This window comes from Meriones unguiculatus, chromosome 21 (assembly GCF_030254825.1).
Source record: "Meriones unguiculatus strain TT.TT164.6M chromosome 21, Bangor_MerUng_6.1, whole genome shotgun sequence".
Taxonomy (NCBI): domain Eukaryota; kingdom Metazoa; phylum Chordata; class Mammalia; order Rodentia; family Muridae; genus Meriones; species Meriones unguiculatus.
The window spans coordinates 57,472,186-57,492,742 of NC_083368.1; the positions used below are offsets into that span (position 1 = coordinate 57,472,186).

Genomic DNA, 20,557 nt, shown 5'->3' on the forward strand with positions numbered 1-20,557 from the left:
ACCTATAGACGGAGATTTGAAAGGGTATTTATCAGGAAGATCCACTCTAACTTTCCACACGCCGCCTTCATATGGTGCTGGAACAGAAAGAAAGCATGTTACCCATTAGAATTGCCTTCAAACCAGAAAATAAATCCAAGCGTAAATGAACAAACAGTAAATCCTCTCTCTCCTGAAAAAGGCCTCAAACTAATTCCTCCAAGTGCTGGCTGGAAACTAGCCGAACACACAGAGTCAGGCACTTGGATAAGGACTGCTGTGCTAAGGTCTCAGGCTAGCCTGGGCTAGAGGGCAGAGAGGGACTAGAGTGATGCCAAGCCAGCTTCAACAACCCAGCAAGAGCGCCCGCCTCACCGAGGAGCGGCAGCCAGCTCAGCCAAGAGCACTGCTTGCTCTCGCACGGGGCCCAGGCCAGCTCTCCAGCACCCATGCTGTGGCTCACAACTGCAGTGCCAATCCCAGGGGGCCTGACTCCACTTCTGACCTCCAAGGCACCTACCTACACATAAAAAGTTAAAATGCGGCCAGGGATTAACTTCCCTGGCATGCACAATCACCACTGCCAGAAAAACCACCACGTACTTCCCTTTAAAATTCCCAGAGTTAGGCAAACACTCAGGCTCTTTTCCTATCCTATTGAACACCACTCACTTGTTTGGTAGAGACAGTTATGCTCCTTTTTTTTCCCTACCTCAACCAATCCCCTAAACAAAGACAGAGCAAGAACACACACTTCCCAAGGAACACCTACGGGACCGCCCACGACCGACCCCAGAGCGTGAGGGACGGTTTCCTGGCTTGTCGCCTGCACCCAGCCAGCACTTCCAAGGCCACAGGCCTGTTGACAGTCCTTCTGGCTAGAGGAGGTGAGAAGGTGCGCACCCGCCCGTGCACTTACTTCCTTGCGGTCCGTAAAACTTGACGACAAACTCATTGAGTCCTCCTAGGATTGTGACCTCGTGTTTGCTTTCAATGCTGAGGCCCAGGTTAAGGAAATCACACAGTTTTTGTAGCGCAGGAGAGACACGGAGACAAGCCAGTCTGAAAGTGTTAGCAAGGCTGATCGATGTCTGGGGAAATAAATACACCACACAACTCTGGTAGCCTGGGACACGAGAAGAACGCGCACCAGCTCTGAGCTCAGAAAGACTGCGCAGAAATTTACTCTCTGGCGCTGTTCTCTCTGCTTCAGGAGATCTGTCAAGTGTAACCAGGGAACCCTAGAGAAGCCCAGCATTTGTTCTCCCTCTTGCTCTCTGGATGTGCTGTAGGCTCAGGTGTGGGTCAGGAGGGCGCTCATTGCAGACCGGGAGCACCTCTGGTCCTCCTCCAACACGGGCCAGCTTGACAGCCTAAGGACCCCTCACAGTGTGTGGACAGAGCTCGTTCTGTGGTGTGCTTACCAGACAAGCATGAGGAGCTGACGTTCATCCCCAGAAGCTTCATCCAGAGCGAGGCATGGAGGTATACGGCTGGAACCCCAGCACACCAAGGGGGCAAAGAGAGGCAGACGGTGGTGCTCCACAGCCGCCTAACTCGCAGCCTTCAGTCCCGGGAGAAGCCCTCCTCAAAAGCCAAGCAGTGTGCGTGTGGAGCACGCCTTTGCTCCGCACTCAGCCCAGGGGTCTCTGTCAAAGCTGGCTGTCTACACAGGGCTGCGTAGCGAGGCCGTGTTAGAAACACACAGACCACAGGGCAACCCAGCAGGGGAAAGGACAGAAAGAGATCTGGCTCAGGGCACAGACAGCCCAGTGAAAAGGCACTGTGCAGCACGCACAAAACCTGGCTTCCACCTCCAGCACCGTCCTTCAAAGTTAACGCAAACAGAAGTTGTTCTTGGGAGGGTCAGGACAAGACAAACAACCAAGCAAGGAGGAAAACCAGGAAGGCAGCCTCGGCTCAGCGAGCCAGCACACACTGCTCTCCAGAACGACCCAGCCAGCTCCCAGCACCACGGGTCCCAGCACCAGGGCAGGCTGCTCACACAAGCCCGCAACTGCAGCGCCGGGGATGTGATCTGAGGCCCGCTGTCCTCCTCAGGCACTGCAGTCACACACACTCTCTCTCACACAACACAGCATGTAACTAAAAATTAAAAAGAATAAAATGGAAAGAATAAGATATAAAGGGTTCAACTCATTTAAAAAGCTTTAAGATGCTATTTCCCCGTGCTACCAGGTGGTAAAGAAGAAACAACAACAACAGCAAAAAAAAAAAAAAAAACAACAACAAAAAAACAGTGTTGAGGGGCATGCAGATCCACAATCGGGAGAGCAAGTCTACCTGCTGTCCGAACACCAAACCTAAAACGCGACCGACTGACATGCAAGTTTCAGTTGAGAGAAGTTTTGGTTTTGCTTCCTTCTCGAGGCAGGGCTTCTCCCTGTGCAGCCTGGCTCTCCTCCCTCTGTGGACAGGCTGGCCTCCCGCTCACAGAGCCCCCTGCAGCTGCTCCCTAGTGCTGGGATTAAGGGCGTTTGTAAAGCCAGTCCCTGCTGGGAGGGGTAGAACTGATTTACTCAAAAGTGCTCACAAGCATCTTTCACTCCAGCTCCAACCTCCCTCTTCTGGCCTCCTTGAGCAACACATGCAGAGACAAACACCCACATTATAAAGAAAGAAAATCCATGGCCTCTCTCTGCACACCCTCGTGCCCCATGCAGTCAGCAGGTGGATACAGCCATGCTCACCAAGGTGCCTACTGTAACACCTGTCAACATTACACACGGAAAGCAGCCAAAGTGCCACTGCGGCAGCCACAGAGGAGCACGGTGTACCCGAGAGGAGGAGAATAGAGCTGGGAAAAGGACAATCCCCAGCTCTACAGCCTCAGAGAAAGTCCTCCAAGTGTGACTGTGGTTTCAGCTCCAGGAACTAAAGGCATCTTTTCTGTCCTACATCAAAAGGATGAAATCAAGGAACAAACCAGCCATGCAGTGGTGGCACACCTGTAATCCCAGCACTCAGGAGGCAAAGGTAAGTGGATCTCTGCGAGTTCAAGGCCAGGCTGATCTACAAAGGGAGTCCAGGACAGCCAGGGCTACACAGAGAACCTGTCTTGAAAAACCAAAAACAACAAAAGCAAACAAAAATTCTGATTTGCTTAGGATTTAACGTGCTTGCATCTACTTGACAAAGACTGTCTTTCCTAAATCATGTTAGAGCAGATCAGATCAATATTCCTGTTGTTAGGACACCCAGATACAACAGTCCTCCAGTGAATCACACGGGATTCCTAGCAAAGCCCATTCTGTATGAGAATCTAAAGGCCAAGTGAATGAAAATGTAAAAAATACAAGCTGGTACTAAGAAACTGCTAAACTGATGCTGCGGTGAACCTGTGCAAACACTTAATCAAGAGAGAAAAGCGGCTTCGAGTTAGTTTAGAAAAGCACCACACAGGCAATCCGCTGCTCCAGCAACCCAGGGAGAGGCCGGCTGATGGCTCTCCCAGTCAGGACTGCAGCAGAAGCTCCCTGCTCTTCTCCCTCCCCAGTCAGGGCAAGAGGAAAGGTGGGGACAGAAGTCATCTGCCTAACTCTGGCAAGGAACGGACAGGCTCAGGAGTCCTTTACCATCCGGGTGAGCGTCCAAAAGGGCTTTAAAAACAAACAAACAACCTAAATTTAAAAAGACAGCTTGAAAACCAAAATAAAAATAAAAAAGAGCCAAGTGTGGTGGCACACGCCTTTAATCCCAGCACTTGGTAAGCAGAGGCAGGCAGATTGCTGTGAGTTCAAGGTTAGCCTGCTCTACAAAGAATCCAGGGAAGCCAAGGCAACAGAGAAACCCTGTCTAAAAAGAAAAAAAAAAAATTTAGATTCTTCAAACACTGCTGATAAAAAAAAAATCTGTCAAACCCATAAATCACATTTTATTCATTTCTAATTTATTCACAACAAACTAGTTACCTGCTTAGTGTTTCACCTTAAGGATTCTGTTTCCAGCAGACAGGATTAGCCCTGAGGAACTCAAGTCCATCTCACTCTTAGAACGCCGGCTGCCCAGCAGCCCTCGGCCCAGCAGCCCGCGGCCCTGAGTGGCATTACAGTTACACAATCGAACAGTGAAAGGCTGGTGCCAAACTGTCACAGACTCAGACAGTCTTAACCGATTTTCACAGTGTAGAAACTGTCCAGAAAGGGGAGACAAGGACTAAGCCTATGGTGCAGGAAGTCAGGACTCACGTGCCCTTGGCGGTGGCCTCTGCCCTGGGAAGGACCAGGGTGAAGGTGGGCTTTGTCCAGAGGCAGAAGCTTCATGGCTGCTTCTGTCCACATTGAGACCAGTCTGTTCCCACCTCTCTCTCAAAGTAACCACAAAGGGAATGCAGAAACCCAGCAGCTGTCGGCTACCTGTCCATCGCTATAAAATTCACCACACGGAGTAATGTCTAGAAGCAATCCACTCAGTGACTGCTTTTACGAATCCCTGACAAGCAAGCTCTGGACAGAACCACCACCTAGAACTGAGTCCGGTTACACAGAAGTAGGGTTCCAGGAGGAATGAGGAGCAGTCTGGCTAGAACTAGGTGCCGGACATGAGTATGCAGCCTGTTAATGTTGGCAGTTATGAGACTGAGTCAAAACTGTGTAGGTGTGAGTGTAACCAGGGCTCACAGCAAGTTCAAGGACAGCCTAGGCTACAAACTGAGAGCCTTTCCTTGTAACTTCACTCATACATACAATCACACACATACAAAAACACTTCTGGAGAAAAAAAGCATAAAGAAACGACAACAGTGTGTGTGTATGTGTGTGAGTGTGCGTGCGTGCGTGTGCGCGCGCGTAGAGGAATCATGGAATCCATAAATGTAAAGGGCAAATCCTTACTTGTTACTCTGAATCTGGAGGGAAACAGTACTGGGCAATCAACAATGAATAAGTGTGTGTCACTATCTTTCAGGGTCAAGCAATTTTATACTGTTTCCCCAGAAGCAGTTGTAAGCTTTCTGAGTGAAGTAACAGGTATCCCTTGGCTGGTCTATGGAGAATACAGTGTGGATCTATTAAATCTACAACAGATCAGAGAGTTCATTTCTATCAGAACTCATTTACTAAAATTCTACGCACAAGCACCATAGGCCAGACAAAAATCACTCTTATACAAGAAACTTAAAAGTATACTATGGGAATAGAAGACATACTCAGTAAGCTGAAAATACAGTCCAGGCGTGGTGACTCGTGCCTGTAATCCTTGCACTTGAGAAGGTGAGGAAGGAGAATACACAAGTTTGAGGCTAATTTGAGAGACAGTGAGTTCCAGAAAGCAAGCCTGGGCTAAAATTTGAGATCCCGCTTCAAAGGCCAAACACTGAAATCCAAACAAAAAGCAGTCAGAGCAAAAGCACAGCTGGAAGCTGGGGTGAGATGCTACGGTCAGCGCGATGGCTTTGCGCCCACCAAGCAGCTGGCCTGAAGGGTGGCCCCTGGGACCCCGAGAGAACGAACCCCTGCACACTGCTCTTGGACTCCACATGAACACCACATGCACGGGACACTCCATACCTCTAACAATACTATAACACCAAGCTTGAAACTCCGCAGTCTTAAAAACATTGGTGTCTGGACAGAGTGGGAACAAGCATTTAAAGATTAGGACGGAAATGGCAGCACACCTCCACTCCCTGCATTTGGGAGATGCAGGCAGAAGGAATGGTGAGGGAGGTCATTCTCCGCTACAGTGACTCTGAAATCTGGTCCCATAAAAACCAAACAATAAAAATACAGCAATGACTTAAGACAGGTCCAGAGAATAATACAATTTCCCTTTCGGCAAGAAGAGATGGTGGGGGCCTCGAGGTGCCTGACCTAATAGGAAGCAGGCATTTCTAAGCACGGGCCATGCCCCTGTGCTTTAGAGACACCAGTTGTGGTGTGCAGGAAAAAAAAAACAAACAAAAAAACAAAAAAAAAACAAAAACGCAGGGCCAATCACTTAAAGCAAGAGGAGCATTCAAAAGTTCAGCGAAGACAGTGGTTGTAGGAATGACAGACTTACTAGACTGCAGTAGACAGAACAGGACACAAGCATTAAGAAGCTCCCATGCCGCTAAAATGCCATTTCATTAAAATTTTTTTTAGGGCTAGAGAAATAACTCAGTGGTTAAGAGCACTGTCTGCTCTTCCAGAGGTCCTGAGTTTAATTCCCAGCACCTACATGGTGACTCCCAACCATCTATACTGGGATTTGATGCCCTCTTCTAGAACACTGATATATATAAAATATATCTTTAAAATTTTTTTTATTTTTATTTCTTTTTAAGAGATAGGGTCTTACCTTGGAGCCCTGGCTGCTATGAAGACCAGGCTGGCCTTGAGAGGTGACAGCCTCTGCCTCCCAAGGGCGGGGATGAAGGCGCGTACACCACACCCAGTCCATCTCAGTGCTTTCTGTTGTGTTCTGAACAGGTCTCATGTAACCCAGGCTGTTCTCATCCTGCAGCCAAGGACGATCGGAGCTTTCCAAGTGCCTCAGTAACAAGTGTGAATTACTGGGGCTGGAGAGATGGCTCAGAGGTTGAGCAATGGCTGCTCTTCCAGAGGTCACAAGTTCAATTCCCAGTACCCACATGGTGGCTCACAACCATCTATAGTGAGATTGGATGATGCCCTTTTGCAGACAGAATACTGTATACATAAGAAATACATCTTAAAAAAAACAAGTGTGAATTACCACATTCCAACTAAAAAACAGTCCAATTTCAACACTTCTTTCCCCGTTTCTAATTAGTCTCCCGATTTCTTCTTTCTTTCCAGGCAGGGTCTTCTGTGAATAGCTCAGCCTGGCTATGTAGCCAATGCTGGCCTTGAACTTCCGATCTTCCTGACTCAGCTCTAAGGGCTGGGATTCTAGGTGTACATTACCCCATGACCAATTTGACAACCTCCCAGCTTCTCTGAGATTGTGTCATGGCCCTCCCACCCAGCCTTTCCAGTGCTGTGACTGCCAAGCACGCCAGTGAACTAACCTTGAATGTCGCCACCTGCCTGACCGTAAGTCACAAGAGGGAAGACACGCCACACCTGACACGTCAACAGCAATGCCAACTCAAGCTAAATGTTTAAAGACGTCACTCGGATGTTAGAGTCGAGACCGTGAGTCCTTTACAGACAGCAGTGCGTGGTAGCACCTACAGCCCTTCTATACCTACACTGAGTGGGGAAGAATAAGCTGTCACGGCTGAGTGATCCAAGGTGCTGAACTAAGAATTAACAAAGACCAAGCATTCGACAGACGAACACTGTCCAAGTGTGAACAACGGATGCAGAAATTGCAAAGAAGATCCCAGAAGTGCAGGGACCAGCCCTCTGCACTACATTCAGCACTCTCTCACGCCAGGAAGCTCAAGACCCGCCTCAGCCCAGGCTGCGGCTGTCACTCCTGCTCTTTCTTTCACTAGACTGGCTGCTTCTGAGTGTGGGTGTGCAGAGGTCAGTAATCCCCACCTTAGCCTCCAGTAACAAAGGAAAGATGACACAGCTACCCACCACCAGGTTACCTGAGGCAACAGGCTAGGAGAGGACTCTCCAGATCTGATCACAGCCAAGATAGCCTTGTTCCCTGTCAGGTCACCTGACCTTTCTGACACTGTGGTGTCTGCTGTCATAGCAAACACTTTGGGCCACATTCACAGCTACCTCATGTAGCCCAAACGCAGGTTACACATGCCTGCTAGTAGTTTTTAAGCATGAGTAGCTGACACCTGCTGGTCCCTTTACCATCCCTACCAGGTGTCATTTTTTTGCTATTAGTGGTGGTGGTTTTTCCAGGTAGGGTTTCTCTGTGTGGCCCTGGCTGTCCGGGACTTGCTTTGTAGACCAGGCTCGCCTTGAACTCACAGTGATCCACTTATCTCTGCCTCCCTGAGTGCTGGGATGAAAAGCGTGTGCTACCACACCTGGCCGTAGATATCAATTAAGTGGCTTTAACAGCAATTCAACATTGATTTCATAAAAATTAAAGGGGCCAGAGAACAGCACACACTTAGGCCTGTTTAAAGCAACAGACACACACACAAAAAAAGTGTTAGGTCAATGACCACTCACTGCCAAGATTTTAATTTGAAGAAAGCAAAGCACAAATAAATACACTAACTGATATGTTAAATGTGATCTTCAAGTTATCTACGAGAGAACTTCTCTGTGTTTTAAAACAAACTTGTACGCCTTTATTCAGCTGGGCCCAGTTTCTACTGCCCATTTGGAAGACTTATAAGAGGAAATAGTAATTATTACCATAGTTATTTTTAAAAAGTCTATAAAGCGATGTGGAAAACAGCAGCTTCTTCTTAGATGAAAGTCTGCCTAAAAGCCACTGGAGCCAGGCCTGGTGCAGACTCACAATCCTGGGTACTGCAGAGGCCACGGCTTCAGACCTATCTGAGCTACAGAGTTAAGCTCAAGTCCAACCTGGGTGAGGTCGTGTCGCCAAGTCACAAAACAAAAACTAGAAGATGGGGCTAAAGAGATGGCTCAGAGCTTAAAAGCACTGGCTGCTCTTCCAAAGGTGCTTCCAAAGAGTTCAATTCCCAGTCCCTCTTCTGGTGTACAGGCACACATGCAGATAGAACACAGTGTATACAGTAAATAAAAATCTTAAAAAACAAAACAAAACAACAACAAACTAGGTAGACAACCAGCGAGATGCTCAGCCACCAAGACTAGTGACTTGAGTTTAATCCAGGAACCCACGTTACGGAACGACAGAGCCAAGTCCTGCCAAGCTGTCTGATTTCCACACACTAGGCATGGTGTTCACGTGCCCACACACATACACAAATACATACATCAATATTTGAAGCTGTCTTATTTATAAAAAATTTATGAGTAGGGTGGGGAAAAGGAAGAAAACTAGACTATATCAAGATTTTATTTTAAAAATCCACAGTGAAAATAAGCAAAAAAAAAAAAAGAAAAGAAATTGTTTATATGGGGATGAGCGATGTAGCTTGCTGGTGACAAGGCTGAGTGGCATGCGTGAGCCCCCAAGCTCAGTCCTCAGCGTCACAGATCGCACGGCGGCACGTGCCTGTCAACACAGCACTGTGGAAGCAGAACGGGAAGATCCCAGGTCAGCCATGGCCTACCTGCGCGCTCTGCCCCTTGCTACTTCAGACTATCCACATTTACTTCCCATGTCCCATGGCTCACACCTGCCTTAAGCCAGTTCCAAGGAAGCTGCTTCCCTCGTCTGTCTTCTGAGGGCACACGAATACACATGGCACTCACTCCCAGACAGACACGCGCAGACATACGTATACACATATACACACACACTCTTTACAGAGAAAGGAAGAACTACCCGGGCTGGGGAGATGGTGCAAGCAGCTCAGAGTGTGTGCAGTACAAGCACAGAGCTGAGAGTTCAAGCCCTGGAACCCACATAAACACGCGAGGGGAAAAGCTGCTCCAGAGCGGTCTACTCACACCACAATAACAAAATTTAGAAAGGAATACTTCACCACACCCCATTCCAACACCCGAGCAGAACCCTGGAGAGTCAAGAGCAGTGACGGGAGAAGCCGCTGTGACTAGATGCGCAAAGCGACACGGGGCACCTGGGAGCTATTTTCAGCACCACGTAAGTAACAGCTGTGGTGTGGCGCAGCTTGCCACGCGACTGGTCAGGGCTGGCTGCTCCAGACCAGCAGAGCTGACTAACACGGCAGCAAATAGGCTGCTTGGGGCATCACGCGAGGGAAGTGGCTGTGGCCTATGGCCGCGACCTAGGAAGAAACAGCGGTTTGCGATTTACATGCGCACACACAGTAGACTGGGCTGGACTGCTGGGAGGGACAGGCAGAAGCTGCTCGCCAAGGGTACTTACTAGCTAATACCCCTGGGGGAGGAAAGCCAATCGTGGGGCAAGTCAGGAGGAAACAAACCCACACACAGGAGTGGGCGTGCATACCTGACACAGAAGAGCTGACGGAACCCGGTTCCCGTCCTGTTCGTGGTGTGGGGGTTGGTCCGACGCTGCTCACTGGCTCTCAAGATCCGGGTACTGCCCGAATACACCTACCCTTTGTGTGCACCTGCCCAAGACACTAGGCCTGATCGGTTGATTAAACAGCCCATTCCTGGGCAGGGCAGAACGGGGTACTCGAGACTAAGGTTCCCGAGCTCTGGGCTCAAGAGAATCATGGGAAATAGGCTGACAGGAAGAGAGGGGGCAGGAGGATGTGACCATGGGTTAGCGTAGAGAAGAAACCACGTGGGCCAGGAAGGACTCCAAGGACGATGTGGATAGAGAAAAACACCAAATACAAGCACGTATTCATAAAATCACAGATGAAGGCGGCTCAGACAAGGATGGTTAAGGCGGATGGCATTGGATGGGGGCTGGGTGGTGATGGTGAGGTTGCTGAGACAGTGCAGGTGAAGTATCTGCCTGTCCCAAGGTAAACAGGCAAGCATGAAATCTAACAAGTTGCCTGTGTCTTATTGTCTGTGACAGCAGGTTAAAGAATCCCACGCAACAATCATAGGGCAAAGATAAACAATGTAGCGTAACACTCACTTTTATTCCTGCAGCAGTTGGGAGCAGAAGGCCACACAGCTTGGGTGCCGTGGGGACCTCTGCTCACAAAGCAGCGCCCAAGCAGCTCCGCGCCAGACCGCAGCGGTCAGGGAGAATGCAGCAGGAGGCAGGACACAGCATAGCTGCTAGTCTCCTCAGAAGTCGCGTAAAGCAGCTCCTCACATTAAGAATTTTAGCCTCCTATGATTTTCCTGCACTTGGAGGAACTGAACCGCAGCGCTCAATCATTTTTAATGGGTGGCATCTCGGGAAGGAGACAGCACTCTAACAGCACCTGAACTATACGAATCACATCTAACTTTGCTGGCCCGACCTACAACAGGACTGACACAGGCCACATTCCCCCCTTGCCTGTCAGCTCTGCTGGCCATCTTTCCTTTCCTGACAGACAAGGAACATCACCACCACCACCACCACCCCAGGGGCTTTGCTGGCCACTCCTTCTGCCTAACCTTACTTCCATTTCCACAGAGCCGAGCTGCTCATCCTTTGTGGCAGGTCTTAAATGCCATGTCCTCGCGGAGCCTCCTGAGCACCCACGGCACGCATCCAAGCAGCCATCTCCTCTTGTTGCCGGAGAGTAGCAGAGCTTCCCACTCACGTCTGCCCAGGCCTCACGTCCATTTCTTAGTCGGCCTTCTGGGCACTGCTAGTTTTGGAGGGGAGGGTTGTTTTGTTTTCCTGTTTTCATTCTCCTTTGCCATGAGTAAAATTCAGGTTTTAAAGGGCAAGAAACTACCCAATTCGTTCTTTATTCCAGGCACATGGCAAAGCACCTGCCCTCCACGGGAACTAGAGAGTAACTGACTAAATGAGCACTGAGAACAGTCGCTGCACATCTCCCTAGACAGAGGAGCAGGAGGTGAGGGTGTCTGTAGAGAGTGAGCGATGTGGCAGGCAGGCACTCTCTCGTCCTTGCCCAGGAGGCTGAGGCAGCAAAGGGAGTCTTCATCAGGTGCTGAGCTGTGTGACTGGACATTCCTTACACGATGGCTAAAGTTGGAACAACACCCACTGTCTGCGAGAAGAGGGAGCAGAGAGGAACCCAGGGAAGGTTCCGACCCTTGGAAACATGAAGAGAATATTCTGAGGCGAAGGCAGATGTAAACAGGAAACCGGGCAGGGCTACGGCCTGAAAGAGAAAGTGTGGTTTCCTCAAGCGCAGCCAGGCAAAGTACAGCACGCACGGCAAGAAAAAAGGGGACCGCTATAAGCACCAAGGGGAAATGAAGAAGAATGCTAGCAGGAGCCTCCAGACCCCCGGAAAGACTGAGTGCTGGTCACAGCAGCAGCTGACCGTGGCCACCGCGTGCAGCCCTGGGTCAGCTCTTCTCAGGTAACCTTCTGGCTGTGGCCTCTGACTCCCTGTCACAGCCACACCGACAAAAAATGGCTTTCTACTCTTAACTTTCAGATTTGTGAGTTTAGTTCATCTGAGGCCCAAGAAATTACATATGTAGGCAAGAGATAACAGAGGAGAGTGAGCGTGAGCTCGGCAAGCAAGAACAATGTCTGAGCTGGGACCGCCCGCACGGGCGGGAGGAGACAGCAACAGGGACACTTCCGTCTGCGTTATTTCGGAGTCCTAAGACTTGGCAAGAAGAGCCAGTCTCTGAGGTTAGGACAAGGTGTCCAGTAGAAGCCTGGCCACGCTGACCGCAGCCTGGAGCTGGGGACTTTCAACCCTGAAAACAAGTATTTATTCAAAAATTGTTTCTCACCCCAAGTCTCAATAAGAGACAAGGATCAACTATGAAACGCTAATAACCTCAACCTTAAAGGGCACCGTGAAGGCAGGTAAAGGCGCTTGCTGTCAAAACCCTAGTCCTAGTTCAATCCCTGGGACCCGCACAGCAGAGGAAGAGAAGCGATGCACAGGCCGTCCTTGACTTCCTGGTGCACGCTGCAGCACAGACAGGCAGCGCATGCGCACACACATGCTCACAGAGGGGAAGGTAGCCGAGGTGACGCCACGTCAGGTGACCATATCGTCACTGGCCAGTGTCATATTGTGACAGGCCTGCTCCTCAGCATGGAGACCCTGGAAGCCAGCAAACGCTACGCACCAGGGTTTACTTGCTCTAGAGCAGGAGGTCATTATTTGCAGAGCCACATTACTGCCCTGTAAAGTCTAGCACAAAACGGCACTAAATGAAAAAGTCCTTTGACACTGCCTGCCTGCTCCAGAAAATGACAGTTCTGCAGTACCAGTTCTTTCACTATCAGTAGATGGTTACCAAAAAGGTGTGAGATGCAGGCTGGGGAGATGGCTCAGTGGTTAGAGCACTGGCTGCTCTTCTGGAGGACCCGGCCTCAGTTCCCAGCACCCACATGGCAGCCTACAACAGTCTGTAGCTTCAGTCCCAGGGGACACTAACACCTTGTTCTGGACCTTTAGGGCGCCAGGCATTCAGGTGATCCATAGACAAACACATGGAGATAAAACACCCGTACACATATTAAATGTAAGATGTAAAAACAATGTTTTATAGTTGTCAGAACTAAAGAAGCATGGTGATGTGTCTTCAGTCCCAGCACTCAGGAGGCAGGATGTAGGCAGACTTCTGAGTTCAAGGCCAGCCTGGTCTACAAAGCAAGTTTCAGGCCAGTCAGATAAGGCAGAAGAAAACCTGTCTTCAAAAAAAAAAAGAGGAAGAAGAAAAAGAAAGCAAGCAAGAAAAAAAAAAAAAAAAACGCCAATGAATGAGACGAAAACGTTTATGTCTCCCAATCAAGGTTTCTAGCTCTTATATCATTTTCCTAGAACCAATACCAACCAATAAGGACTGTGTCCAAAAGTTCCTACTTTCTTTCCATTAAAAGTAAATTGCATAGAGGTCAGGTGTGGTGGCACAGACTTTTAATCCCAGCACAAGGGAGGCAGGTGGTTCTGAGTTCCAGGACAGCCAGGGCTACACAGAGCCTATCTCAAAACAACAAAAAGGAAATGAATGGGCTGTTACTGGAATGCGCTTTCTTCCTCAGGCCGGCTGCTACAGTGGAGGCCAGAAGCTTTCAGGAAGGACCTACGCTCAAAGATCAGCATCTTAGGAGCAGCACACTTCTAGAACTACTTCTTTTTCCCTTATACTTTCTAGAGCAAAACAGTTCATTTGTTACATAGATCATGACAGATCACTGAGGAATAAAGTTTCTTCTTGGAGGAATCAGCTAACTATCTGCATAAGCCCAACCTCAGAGGCTTCAAGGGCAACCCTCTCTGTGGAGCACTCCCGGGGTGCCGGCTCCGGGGGTCCTATTCCTATACTAACCAATTTAACTGACTTGTGTCTGACATGCACTATTTTATCTTGATAGTAACCCTCATCCGTACCCCTCCCCCTGCTGGAAAACCACTGCACTCAGTTATAAACTGAGACACTGACAGCTTTATCACTGGAACCTGGTTGCAAACGAAGCCCTTCTCTCTCCAAAGGGAAGACAAAGGAAGAAAGATGAAAACAAGCATGTACTACAAGGAGCAGGAAGAGAAGGTCAGAGGCAGATGACTTGGGAATGGGAAGAACTAGCGTACAAAAATAATGATGGAGTTGGCATGACATGGTAGTGGCGTGCCTTAGATCCCAACACAGGCGAGACAGCAAGACCAAGGTCCAAGGTCACCTTCCAGAGCAGTCTGGGCTGCAAGAGACTGTCTCAAAAAGGAGGGGAGGGTAGGACTGGGAAGATGGCTCAGTAGACAGGAGGTCCTGAGTTCAGATCCCTTGGCACCCACAGAAAAACAGCCTGAAACACCTATAATTCCAGTGCAAAGGGGCACAAGCTTAACTTTGTTTGAAGTGAAAATGAATTTGGGAGAAAAGGATACTTGAGCCATGTGTAAAGATTAATTCCAAGCCAGGTGTGCTGGTTCACGCAAGAGGGTTTCAATACGTTTGACACCAGCCTAGAATTCACACCAGGTTCTGGGCTAGTCTGGGCTACATAGTGGGACTATGGAAAGAAAAGAAAAAAACAAGCACGGTGGCATGTATTTAAATTTCAGCATTCTGGAGGCTGAGACAGAAGACTGCCCATGAGTTCAGAGACAAAGTCAAGCTTGAAAAGCAGGAAAAGCAGGAAAGGAGAGTGGTAGGAAGCAGACGAGGCTGGGAGGCTGCTGCAGCAGTCCGGGTAAGGCCCTAGTTGGCAAAGCAAAGGTGCCACAGATGGAGTGGGGGACACACAGAGGGGGGGCACATGCTTGCCACAAGCCCTGGAACCCAAAGGTAAGAAGGAAGAGTCAGCGTTGTCCTCTGACCTCCACACATGCACACTGGCACCTACCATACACATGCACACACAAAAACGTTGCCCAGCATACTTCCAAACTGAGTTGAAGCTTTACAGTGCGAACTGGAGGGACGGCTCAGAGGTTAAGAGCGCTGGCGGCTGCCCTTCCAAACGTCCTGAGTTCAGCTCCCAGCACCCACATGGTGGCTCCCAACCATCTGTAATGAGACCTGGTGCCCCCTTCTGGTGTTCAGGCACACATGCAGGCAGAACACTGTACACATAATAAATCTTTTTAAAAAAATTGGAAAATGCAAGGCTATGCACAATGGTGTACACCTTTAATCCCAGCACTTGGGAGGCAGAGACAGGCAGATCTCAGAGTTTGAGGCCAGCCTGGTCTACAGAGTGAGTTTTCCAGGACAGCCAGGGCTGTCAGAGAGAGCCTGTCTCACCCTGCCCCCCCCCATGACTTGAAAACACAGTATTCAAAAGAGAACTTACTGATGTGATTATGAAATAAAGAGAAGCCCAGCAGGGCACGGAGGCGCACTCCTGTAATCCCAGCACTCAGAGGCAGGTGGACCTCTGTGTGTGCGAGGCCAGCCTGGTCTACAGAGAGTCCAGCACAGCCAGGGCCACACAGAGAAAACCCTGCCCCCAAAAAACAAGACCAAAAGCCACAAACAAAAGAGGGAAGCCTCAATGTTTTTTTTGTCTACACAATTCAGCGCTGTCACAAGCACCCACCTGTCCACAGCATCACCCTTTCCTACAGCGGTGCTCCCCGCCACTCTAAGCACCTGTGCCTGTGACCTCAGGACCTCACCGGCCCTGCTTGTACCCACAGACCCACACTTCATTACTCTCAAGTAGCGTCTCAAGAGGCCGACACAACCTGCACACCAGTGGGGACACAAGCTTGTGGCTCTCCCCTGGAACTCGGTGACGGGCCTAGAACCAGCTGGTCACTGGCCAAGGGTCCTGTTATCAACAGGGCATCCATCACAGAAGCACTCCCAGGTACAGCACTGACTGCCAGGAGACTAGAGGGTTCCAGTGCCCAACACTAGCGTGTCACAGCCCAACTTTTAAAACAGCCCTTCCATGGGCAGAGCAGCCCACACCAGAAGTACAAAGATCTCTGTAAACACAAGCTGCACTAGTGTGCTGCTCTGTGACGTCACATGACAGACACAGCGTGGAACAGTTTGAGCTCTCACTAACTGAAGAGGTTTCAATAGGAGCCCTTCCCGTGAAAGTGACGTACCCGAGACCCTCCCCGCCCCTTACCAGCCCACAGAAGTCAGAGCCCCAGCCTCTTCGCCTAACCTTTAGCTTCTCACTCGTAAAACACCGTTCGCTGTCTCTCAGTCATCCCGAGGGCCGAGGAGACCATACAAAGTGCTAAGAAAAGTTTTGAAAAGTGCACGCCTGGTACAGGCCACGAGCCAGGTCAGCTGCTGCTGCTTCTGATAACACGTCTGGCTTGGCAGAAGTCCTCATAGAGCCTCCTGCACGAGTGTAAGCTCCAGCATGACAGCCCACCCCCAGGCTCTCCCCTGAGGCTGGGAAAGTTAACTGTAGGGCCTTACAGGCCTGAGGGAAGCACATTTCATAAACTAACGCCCTGGCCGCCTCCCTTGGTTAAATGTAGACAGGGCTCTCGATCCGATGCTTCACCGGAAACGAATTCCTCTGCTGGTCCCTGCGGGCATGAACCCCTCCCTCCCACAGCCCTGAGAACCCGCAGCGCCGGGAGCACTCGGGGCAGACGGCGGCTGCGCAGCATCTGCCCACAGCTGCCTGCTTGCCCCTGTGACCACAGCACATGCAGACAAGCGCGGCCCGGGGCCCGGCCTCGCTGCGCACTGTCCGTCCGCATGCTGGTGCCTTCTTCCCAAAGCCGTCAAGATGCTGATTTGCATGGATTCCCTCCAAGCTGCCAGGAGACAGAAACAAGACCTAGGGCAGGTAAAGGCAACCTGTAACCAAGCTGAGTCCATTCAGCTGAAGGGCATCCCATCTAGCTCAAGTACTAAAGACAAGACAAAACCCTTAAACACCGAGTCAGAGCACCTTCTCAGATGCATTTCAAATCTTCAGTGGCACCTATTTCTCCACCTGTTTTTCCTCCAAATAATTCTGGAAGTTTTCCTCTGCAGATAATTACATCTATTCCAGGACGCTAAGAACAAAGTTTTAATGAGCAGGATACCTAGCTTTATCTTCCATGAAAGGTATCTAATTCATCCTGTCCTAGCGGTTCATGCCCATCATCTCAGCACACAGACTGAGGCAGGAGGACGGCCGTGAGTTCAAGGGCCAGCCAGGGTTATATAACAAGATCCTGTCACACAAAGAGACTCAATTTGAGGAGAAGTCAAGAAAAACCAGGAAAATAATCTCCAGACATTCGCTTTCTCCGCCACAGAGACCAACATACTTGGCTTCCACACAGTTTGACCCATTTTTGCCTAAAAATTTTCAGCTATTTGAGACAGAATACAAGTGGCTAGTTATGCTGTGTTTTCCTTTCACTTAAATGTCTGTCAGTACCTTACTCAGGAGGAGGGTTCCATGGGCGGGCGCACACCGGACCATAGAGGGCAGCGTGGGAGTGGGTCTTCTCCCGCCACCACATGGCCATGAGGATCAAGCTCAGGCTACCAGACCAGTGGGCAAGCCTCTACCCACTGGGCCACCTTGCCGGCCACAGCCTCTCACTTTAACAAAAAATAGTTTTCTACGCCCAACTTTTTTTTTGGCGGGGGGAGTTTTTTAAGACGGGGCTTCTCTGTGTACCCTTGGCTGTGCTGGACTCACTTTGTACAGCAGGCTGGCCTTGAAACTCACAGAGATCTATCTGCCTCTGCTGGGATTTCAGGCGTGTGCCACAGAGTCCGGCTGTATGCCCAACTTCTAATTGAAACTAAAGAAGAAAAAGAAACACACAAAACAAAAATCACCTTAAAAAACTAACAAACCCAGGACAGAGCAGTTCTCTCCAGGCTGCAGCAGGGACTTCAAATTTACAAGCCATGCTTTGTTTTGACGGCTAAGAGGAAGACAACAGCGTTTCCACTCCAGACTCATCTCTGAAAATGGAAGCAGAAGGTGGCAAGGTCACAGCCACAGAACATCCTGTTCACTCGCTCACGCCCTGCTCGTGGCTAGTGACCAACCACATGCAAGAGTCCCCTTGGTTTAGCCTTCCTGGCTCCCCACAAACTCAAGATTGTCTGTTTATTTGAGAATGGTCTATCCAACTGCTCCCGCTCCCTTTTGCTACCAAGGTGTTAACAGGCATTAACATCTGCTAAATGCAGTAAGTAAATTGGAGAGCAACAGCCCCGGGCCAGGAACATCCTTCCCACACATGTGCTTAAGGGTTGGAGAAGACAGACTGAGGCTCACAGACTCTGCAAGTCCCTGGAGTCCTGGAAAGAAAGCCCAGGCAGAGACCTGTCTTCCTCTGCCGCTGCCTCTGCCTCCCGAACGCTGGGATTCAAGGTGTGCACTACTGCACCTGGCTCAAAAAATACAAATTCTTAGGCATTACCAACCCTCCACAAAGCTATAGCTTTCCTATTTGACAAGAGGAACACTGTGACGTCCATCTGCTGAGCCACTTCACACAGAAGTCTGGATGAGACTCGATACACACTAGCTATCAATGCATATGTATTTTCCCACAGTCTATCCCTCCCTTCTCTGCTTGACACTTGAACATTGACAAAGTCAGGCCACAGACATGGCTTAGTAGATAAGAGCACTGGCTGCTCTTTCAGAGGTCCCGAGTTCAATTCCAGCTAATGGCAGCTCACAACCGGCTCTAACTGTACTCCCATGGGCTCTGATGCCCTCGTCTGGTGAGCAGATGTAGAAGCAGATAAAATACCCATTTACATAAATACATAATCTTGGGGGAGGGCCAGAAAGAAAAACCAAAGTTGACAAGCCCTAACCCACCCTACGAGATGTGAGTGTCCTAGAACAGAAGACACATGTCTCCACCAGGCACAGTGTCACACACCTAGAATCCCAGCACTTGGAAGGTGGTGGAGACAAAGAGTTCAAGGCCATCCTGGACTACAGACAGACCGGAGGGGGGAGGGAAGGGGGAAGGAAGGGAGGAAGGGAAAGCCATGTTTTGCTTTTCTTAGTACTAGAGAAGTTTATGGCAAGTGGTGGTGCACGGCATTAATCGCAGGGAGTCTGAGTTCGAGGCCAGTCTGGTCCACACAGAGAGAGTTCCAAGACATTCAGGGCAACACAAAGAAACCCTGTCTCAGAAAGACAAAAAGTTTCATATAAAAAACTACTAAAATGGATTTGTAAAATTGCCTTCAGATACTGTACAAAGTGTATATAAAACAAAAATTGTGTTTAAATTTGAGTCCCCTCCCCAAAATATCTTACCTAGAATATGCAAATATTTTAAAATATCCTGAACCCTGAACACTTCCAATACTGAGAATTCCAGATTAGGGACCCAATCTCTAATAGGCCAAATTTAGGTTACAACATCTACGTTGAGCCCTTGGTGCTGGAGAGGGCTCAGCAGGTCAGGGCCCAGCTGCTCCTTCGGAGGACTGGGATTCCCAGCGATGACCGGCTACTCCCACGGTACAGTCCCAGATAATCCAGCTCCCACATCCGGCCTGCGCACACATGTGTCACACAAACACGCATGCAGGCAAAACCTACACTGAAAAAAGCAAGACCTGGTGGTGCACACCCTTAATCCTAGCACTTGGACTGCAGGCAGAGTTGACTCCGACGACCTACCTTACTGCTCTGCTCGCGGGCTGACGAGGAGCGCCCGTACCACACAGAAGCACTGGACAGCGTGCTTTACCTTGAGACGAGGTCTCGCTTTAGCCAAAGGCTGAAATGTGTCACATGCCACTATGTTAAGTCACCACTGGACCCTGGATTCTCCTTGCTTGTACTTCCCAAGTGCTGGGATTATAGGAAGGCACCACCACATTCAACTAAAGCCTATCGGCCAAGGACTACAGAACAAGGAGGAAAAGAGAAATTTACAGCTTGAATTTATAACTATTTTAAGACCCTTAGCCAGATCTGTGTCCCACCCACTAAATCTTCCCGCTTCTTGAGATGGCCCTGCAAAGCCAAACTGAAACAAGATCAGGGACCCCAAGTCTCCCACTCCTAAAGTAGGAAATGACAGGTCTGCTTGCTGCACAGGACACAGTGAAAGATGTTCTAGATTTAACCTGCTTCCCACCAGAAGAGTATCCTGCCTTAGTTTTACCACTTGTAATACTAGTCCTACAGTTGGCACAAGTCTGACCTACACTCGGCAAACAGAAATGCTTAGGTAAGCAGGCGATGCGGTCACGTGGGCTAGCATTACAGGAGCAGCCTTTCCAAACACTCTACCTAATTCCAGGCATCCATGCTAGAAATGAAAGAGTAGTGTCATCCCATCATTGCCTCTCTCAGCTCCTCAAACCACTCACAGAGGCTTCTAAAGATGGGATCACATCTTACTGCCTCACTTAAAACCAAAAATCAATGACTCAAGGGTTATCCACTTTGGACTGAGAATTTATACCCCGCCCCAAAATTATATAATATATGTAATATTATATTATATATATGTATAGAATAAAAACTCCAATTATTAGTGGTACACACCTTTAATCTGAGCACTAGGAAGGCAGAGGCAGTTCCAGGACAGCCAGGGCTACACAGAGAAAACCAGTCTTGAAAAACCAAAAAAAAAAAAAAAAACAAACCAAACAAAAATATT

General features: G+C 49.4%; 1 protein-coding gene across 2 annotated transcripts in view; it reads right to left on the reverse strand.

Moving 5' to 3' along the window:
• Positions 1-20,557, reverse strand: part of Ube2h (ubiquitin conjugating enzyme E2 H) — an 82,935-nt gene that overhangs the window by 44,004 nt on the left and 18,374 nt on the right. For both annotated transcript variants that reach the window (XM_021641291.2, XM_021641290.2), the window contains exons 2-3: positions 899-975; positions 3-77 (exon numbers count right to left, since the gene is read on the reverse strand). In XM_021641291.2, the coding sequence (XP_021496966.1) occupies positions 3-77; positions 899-975 (152 nt within the window). The remainder of the gene's footprint in view (positions 1-2; positions 78-898; positions 976-20,557) is intronic.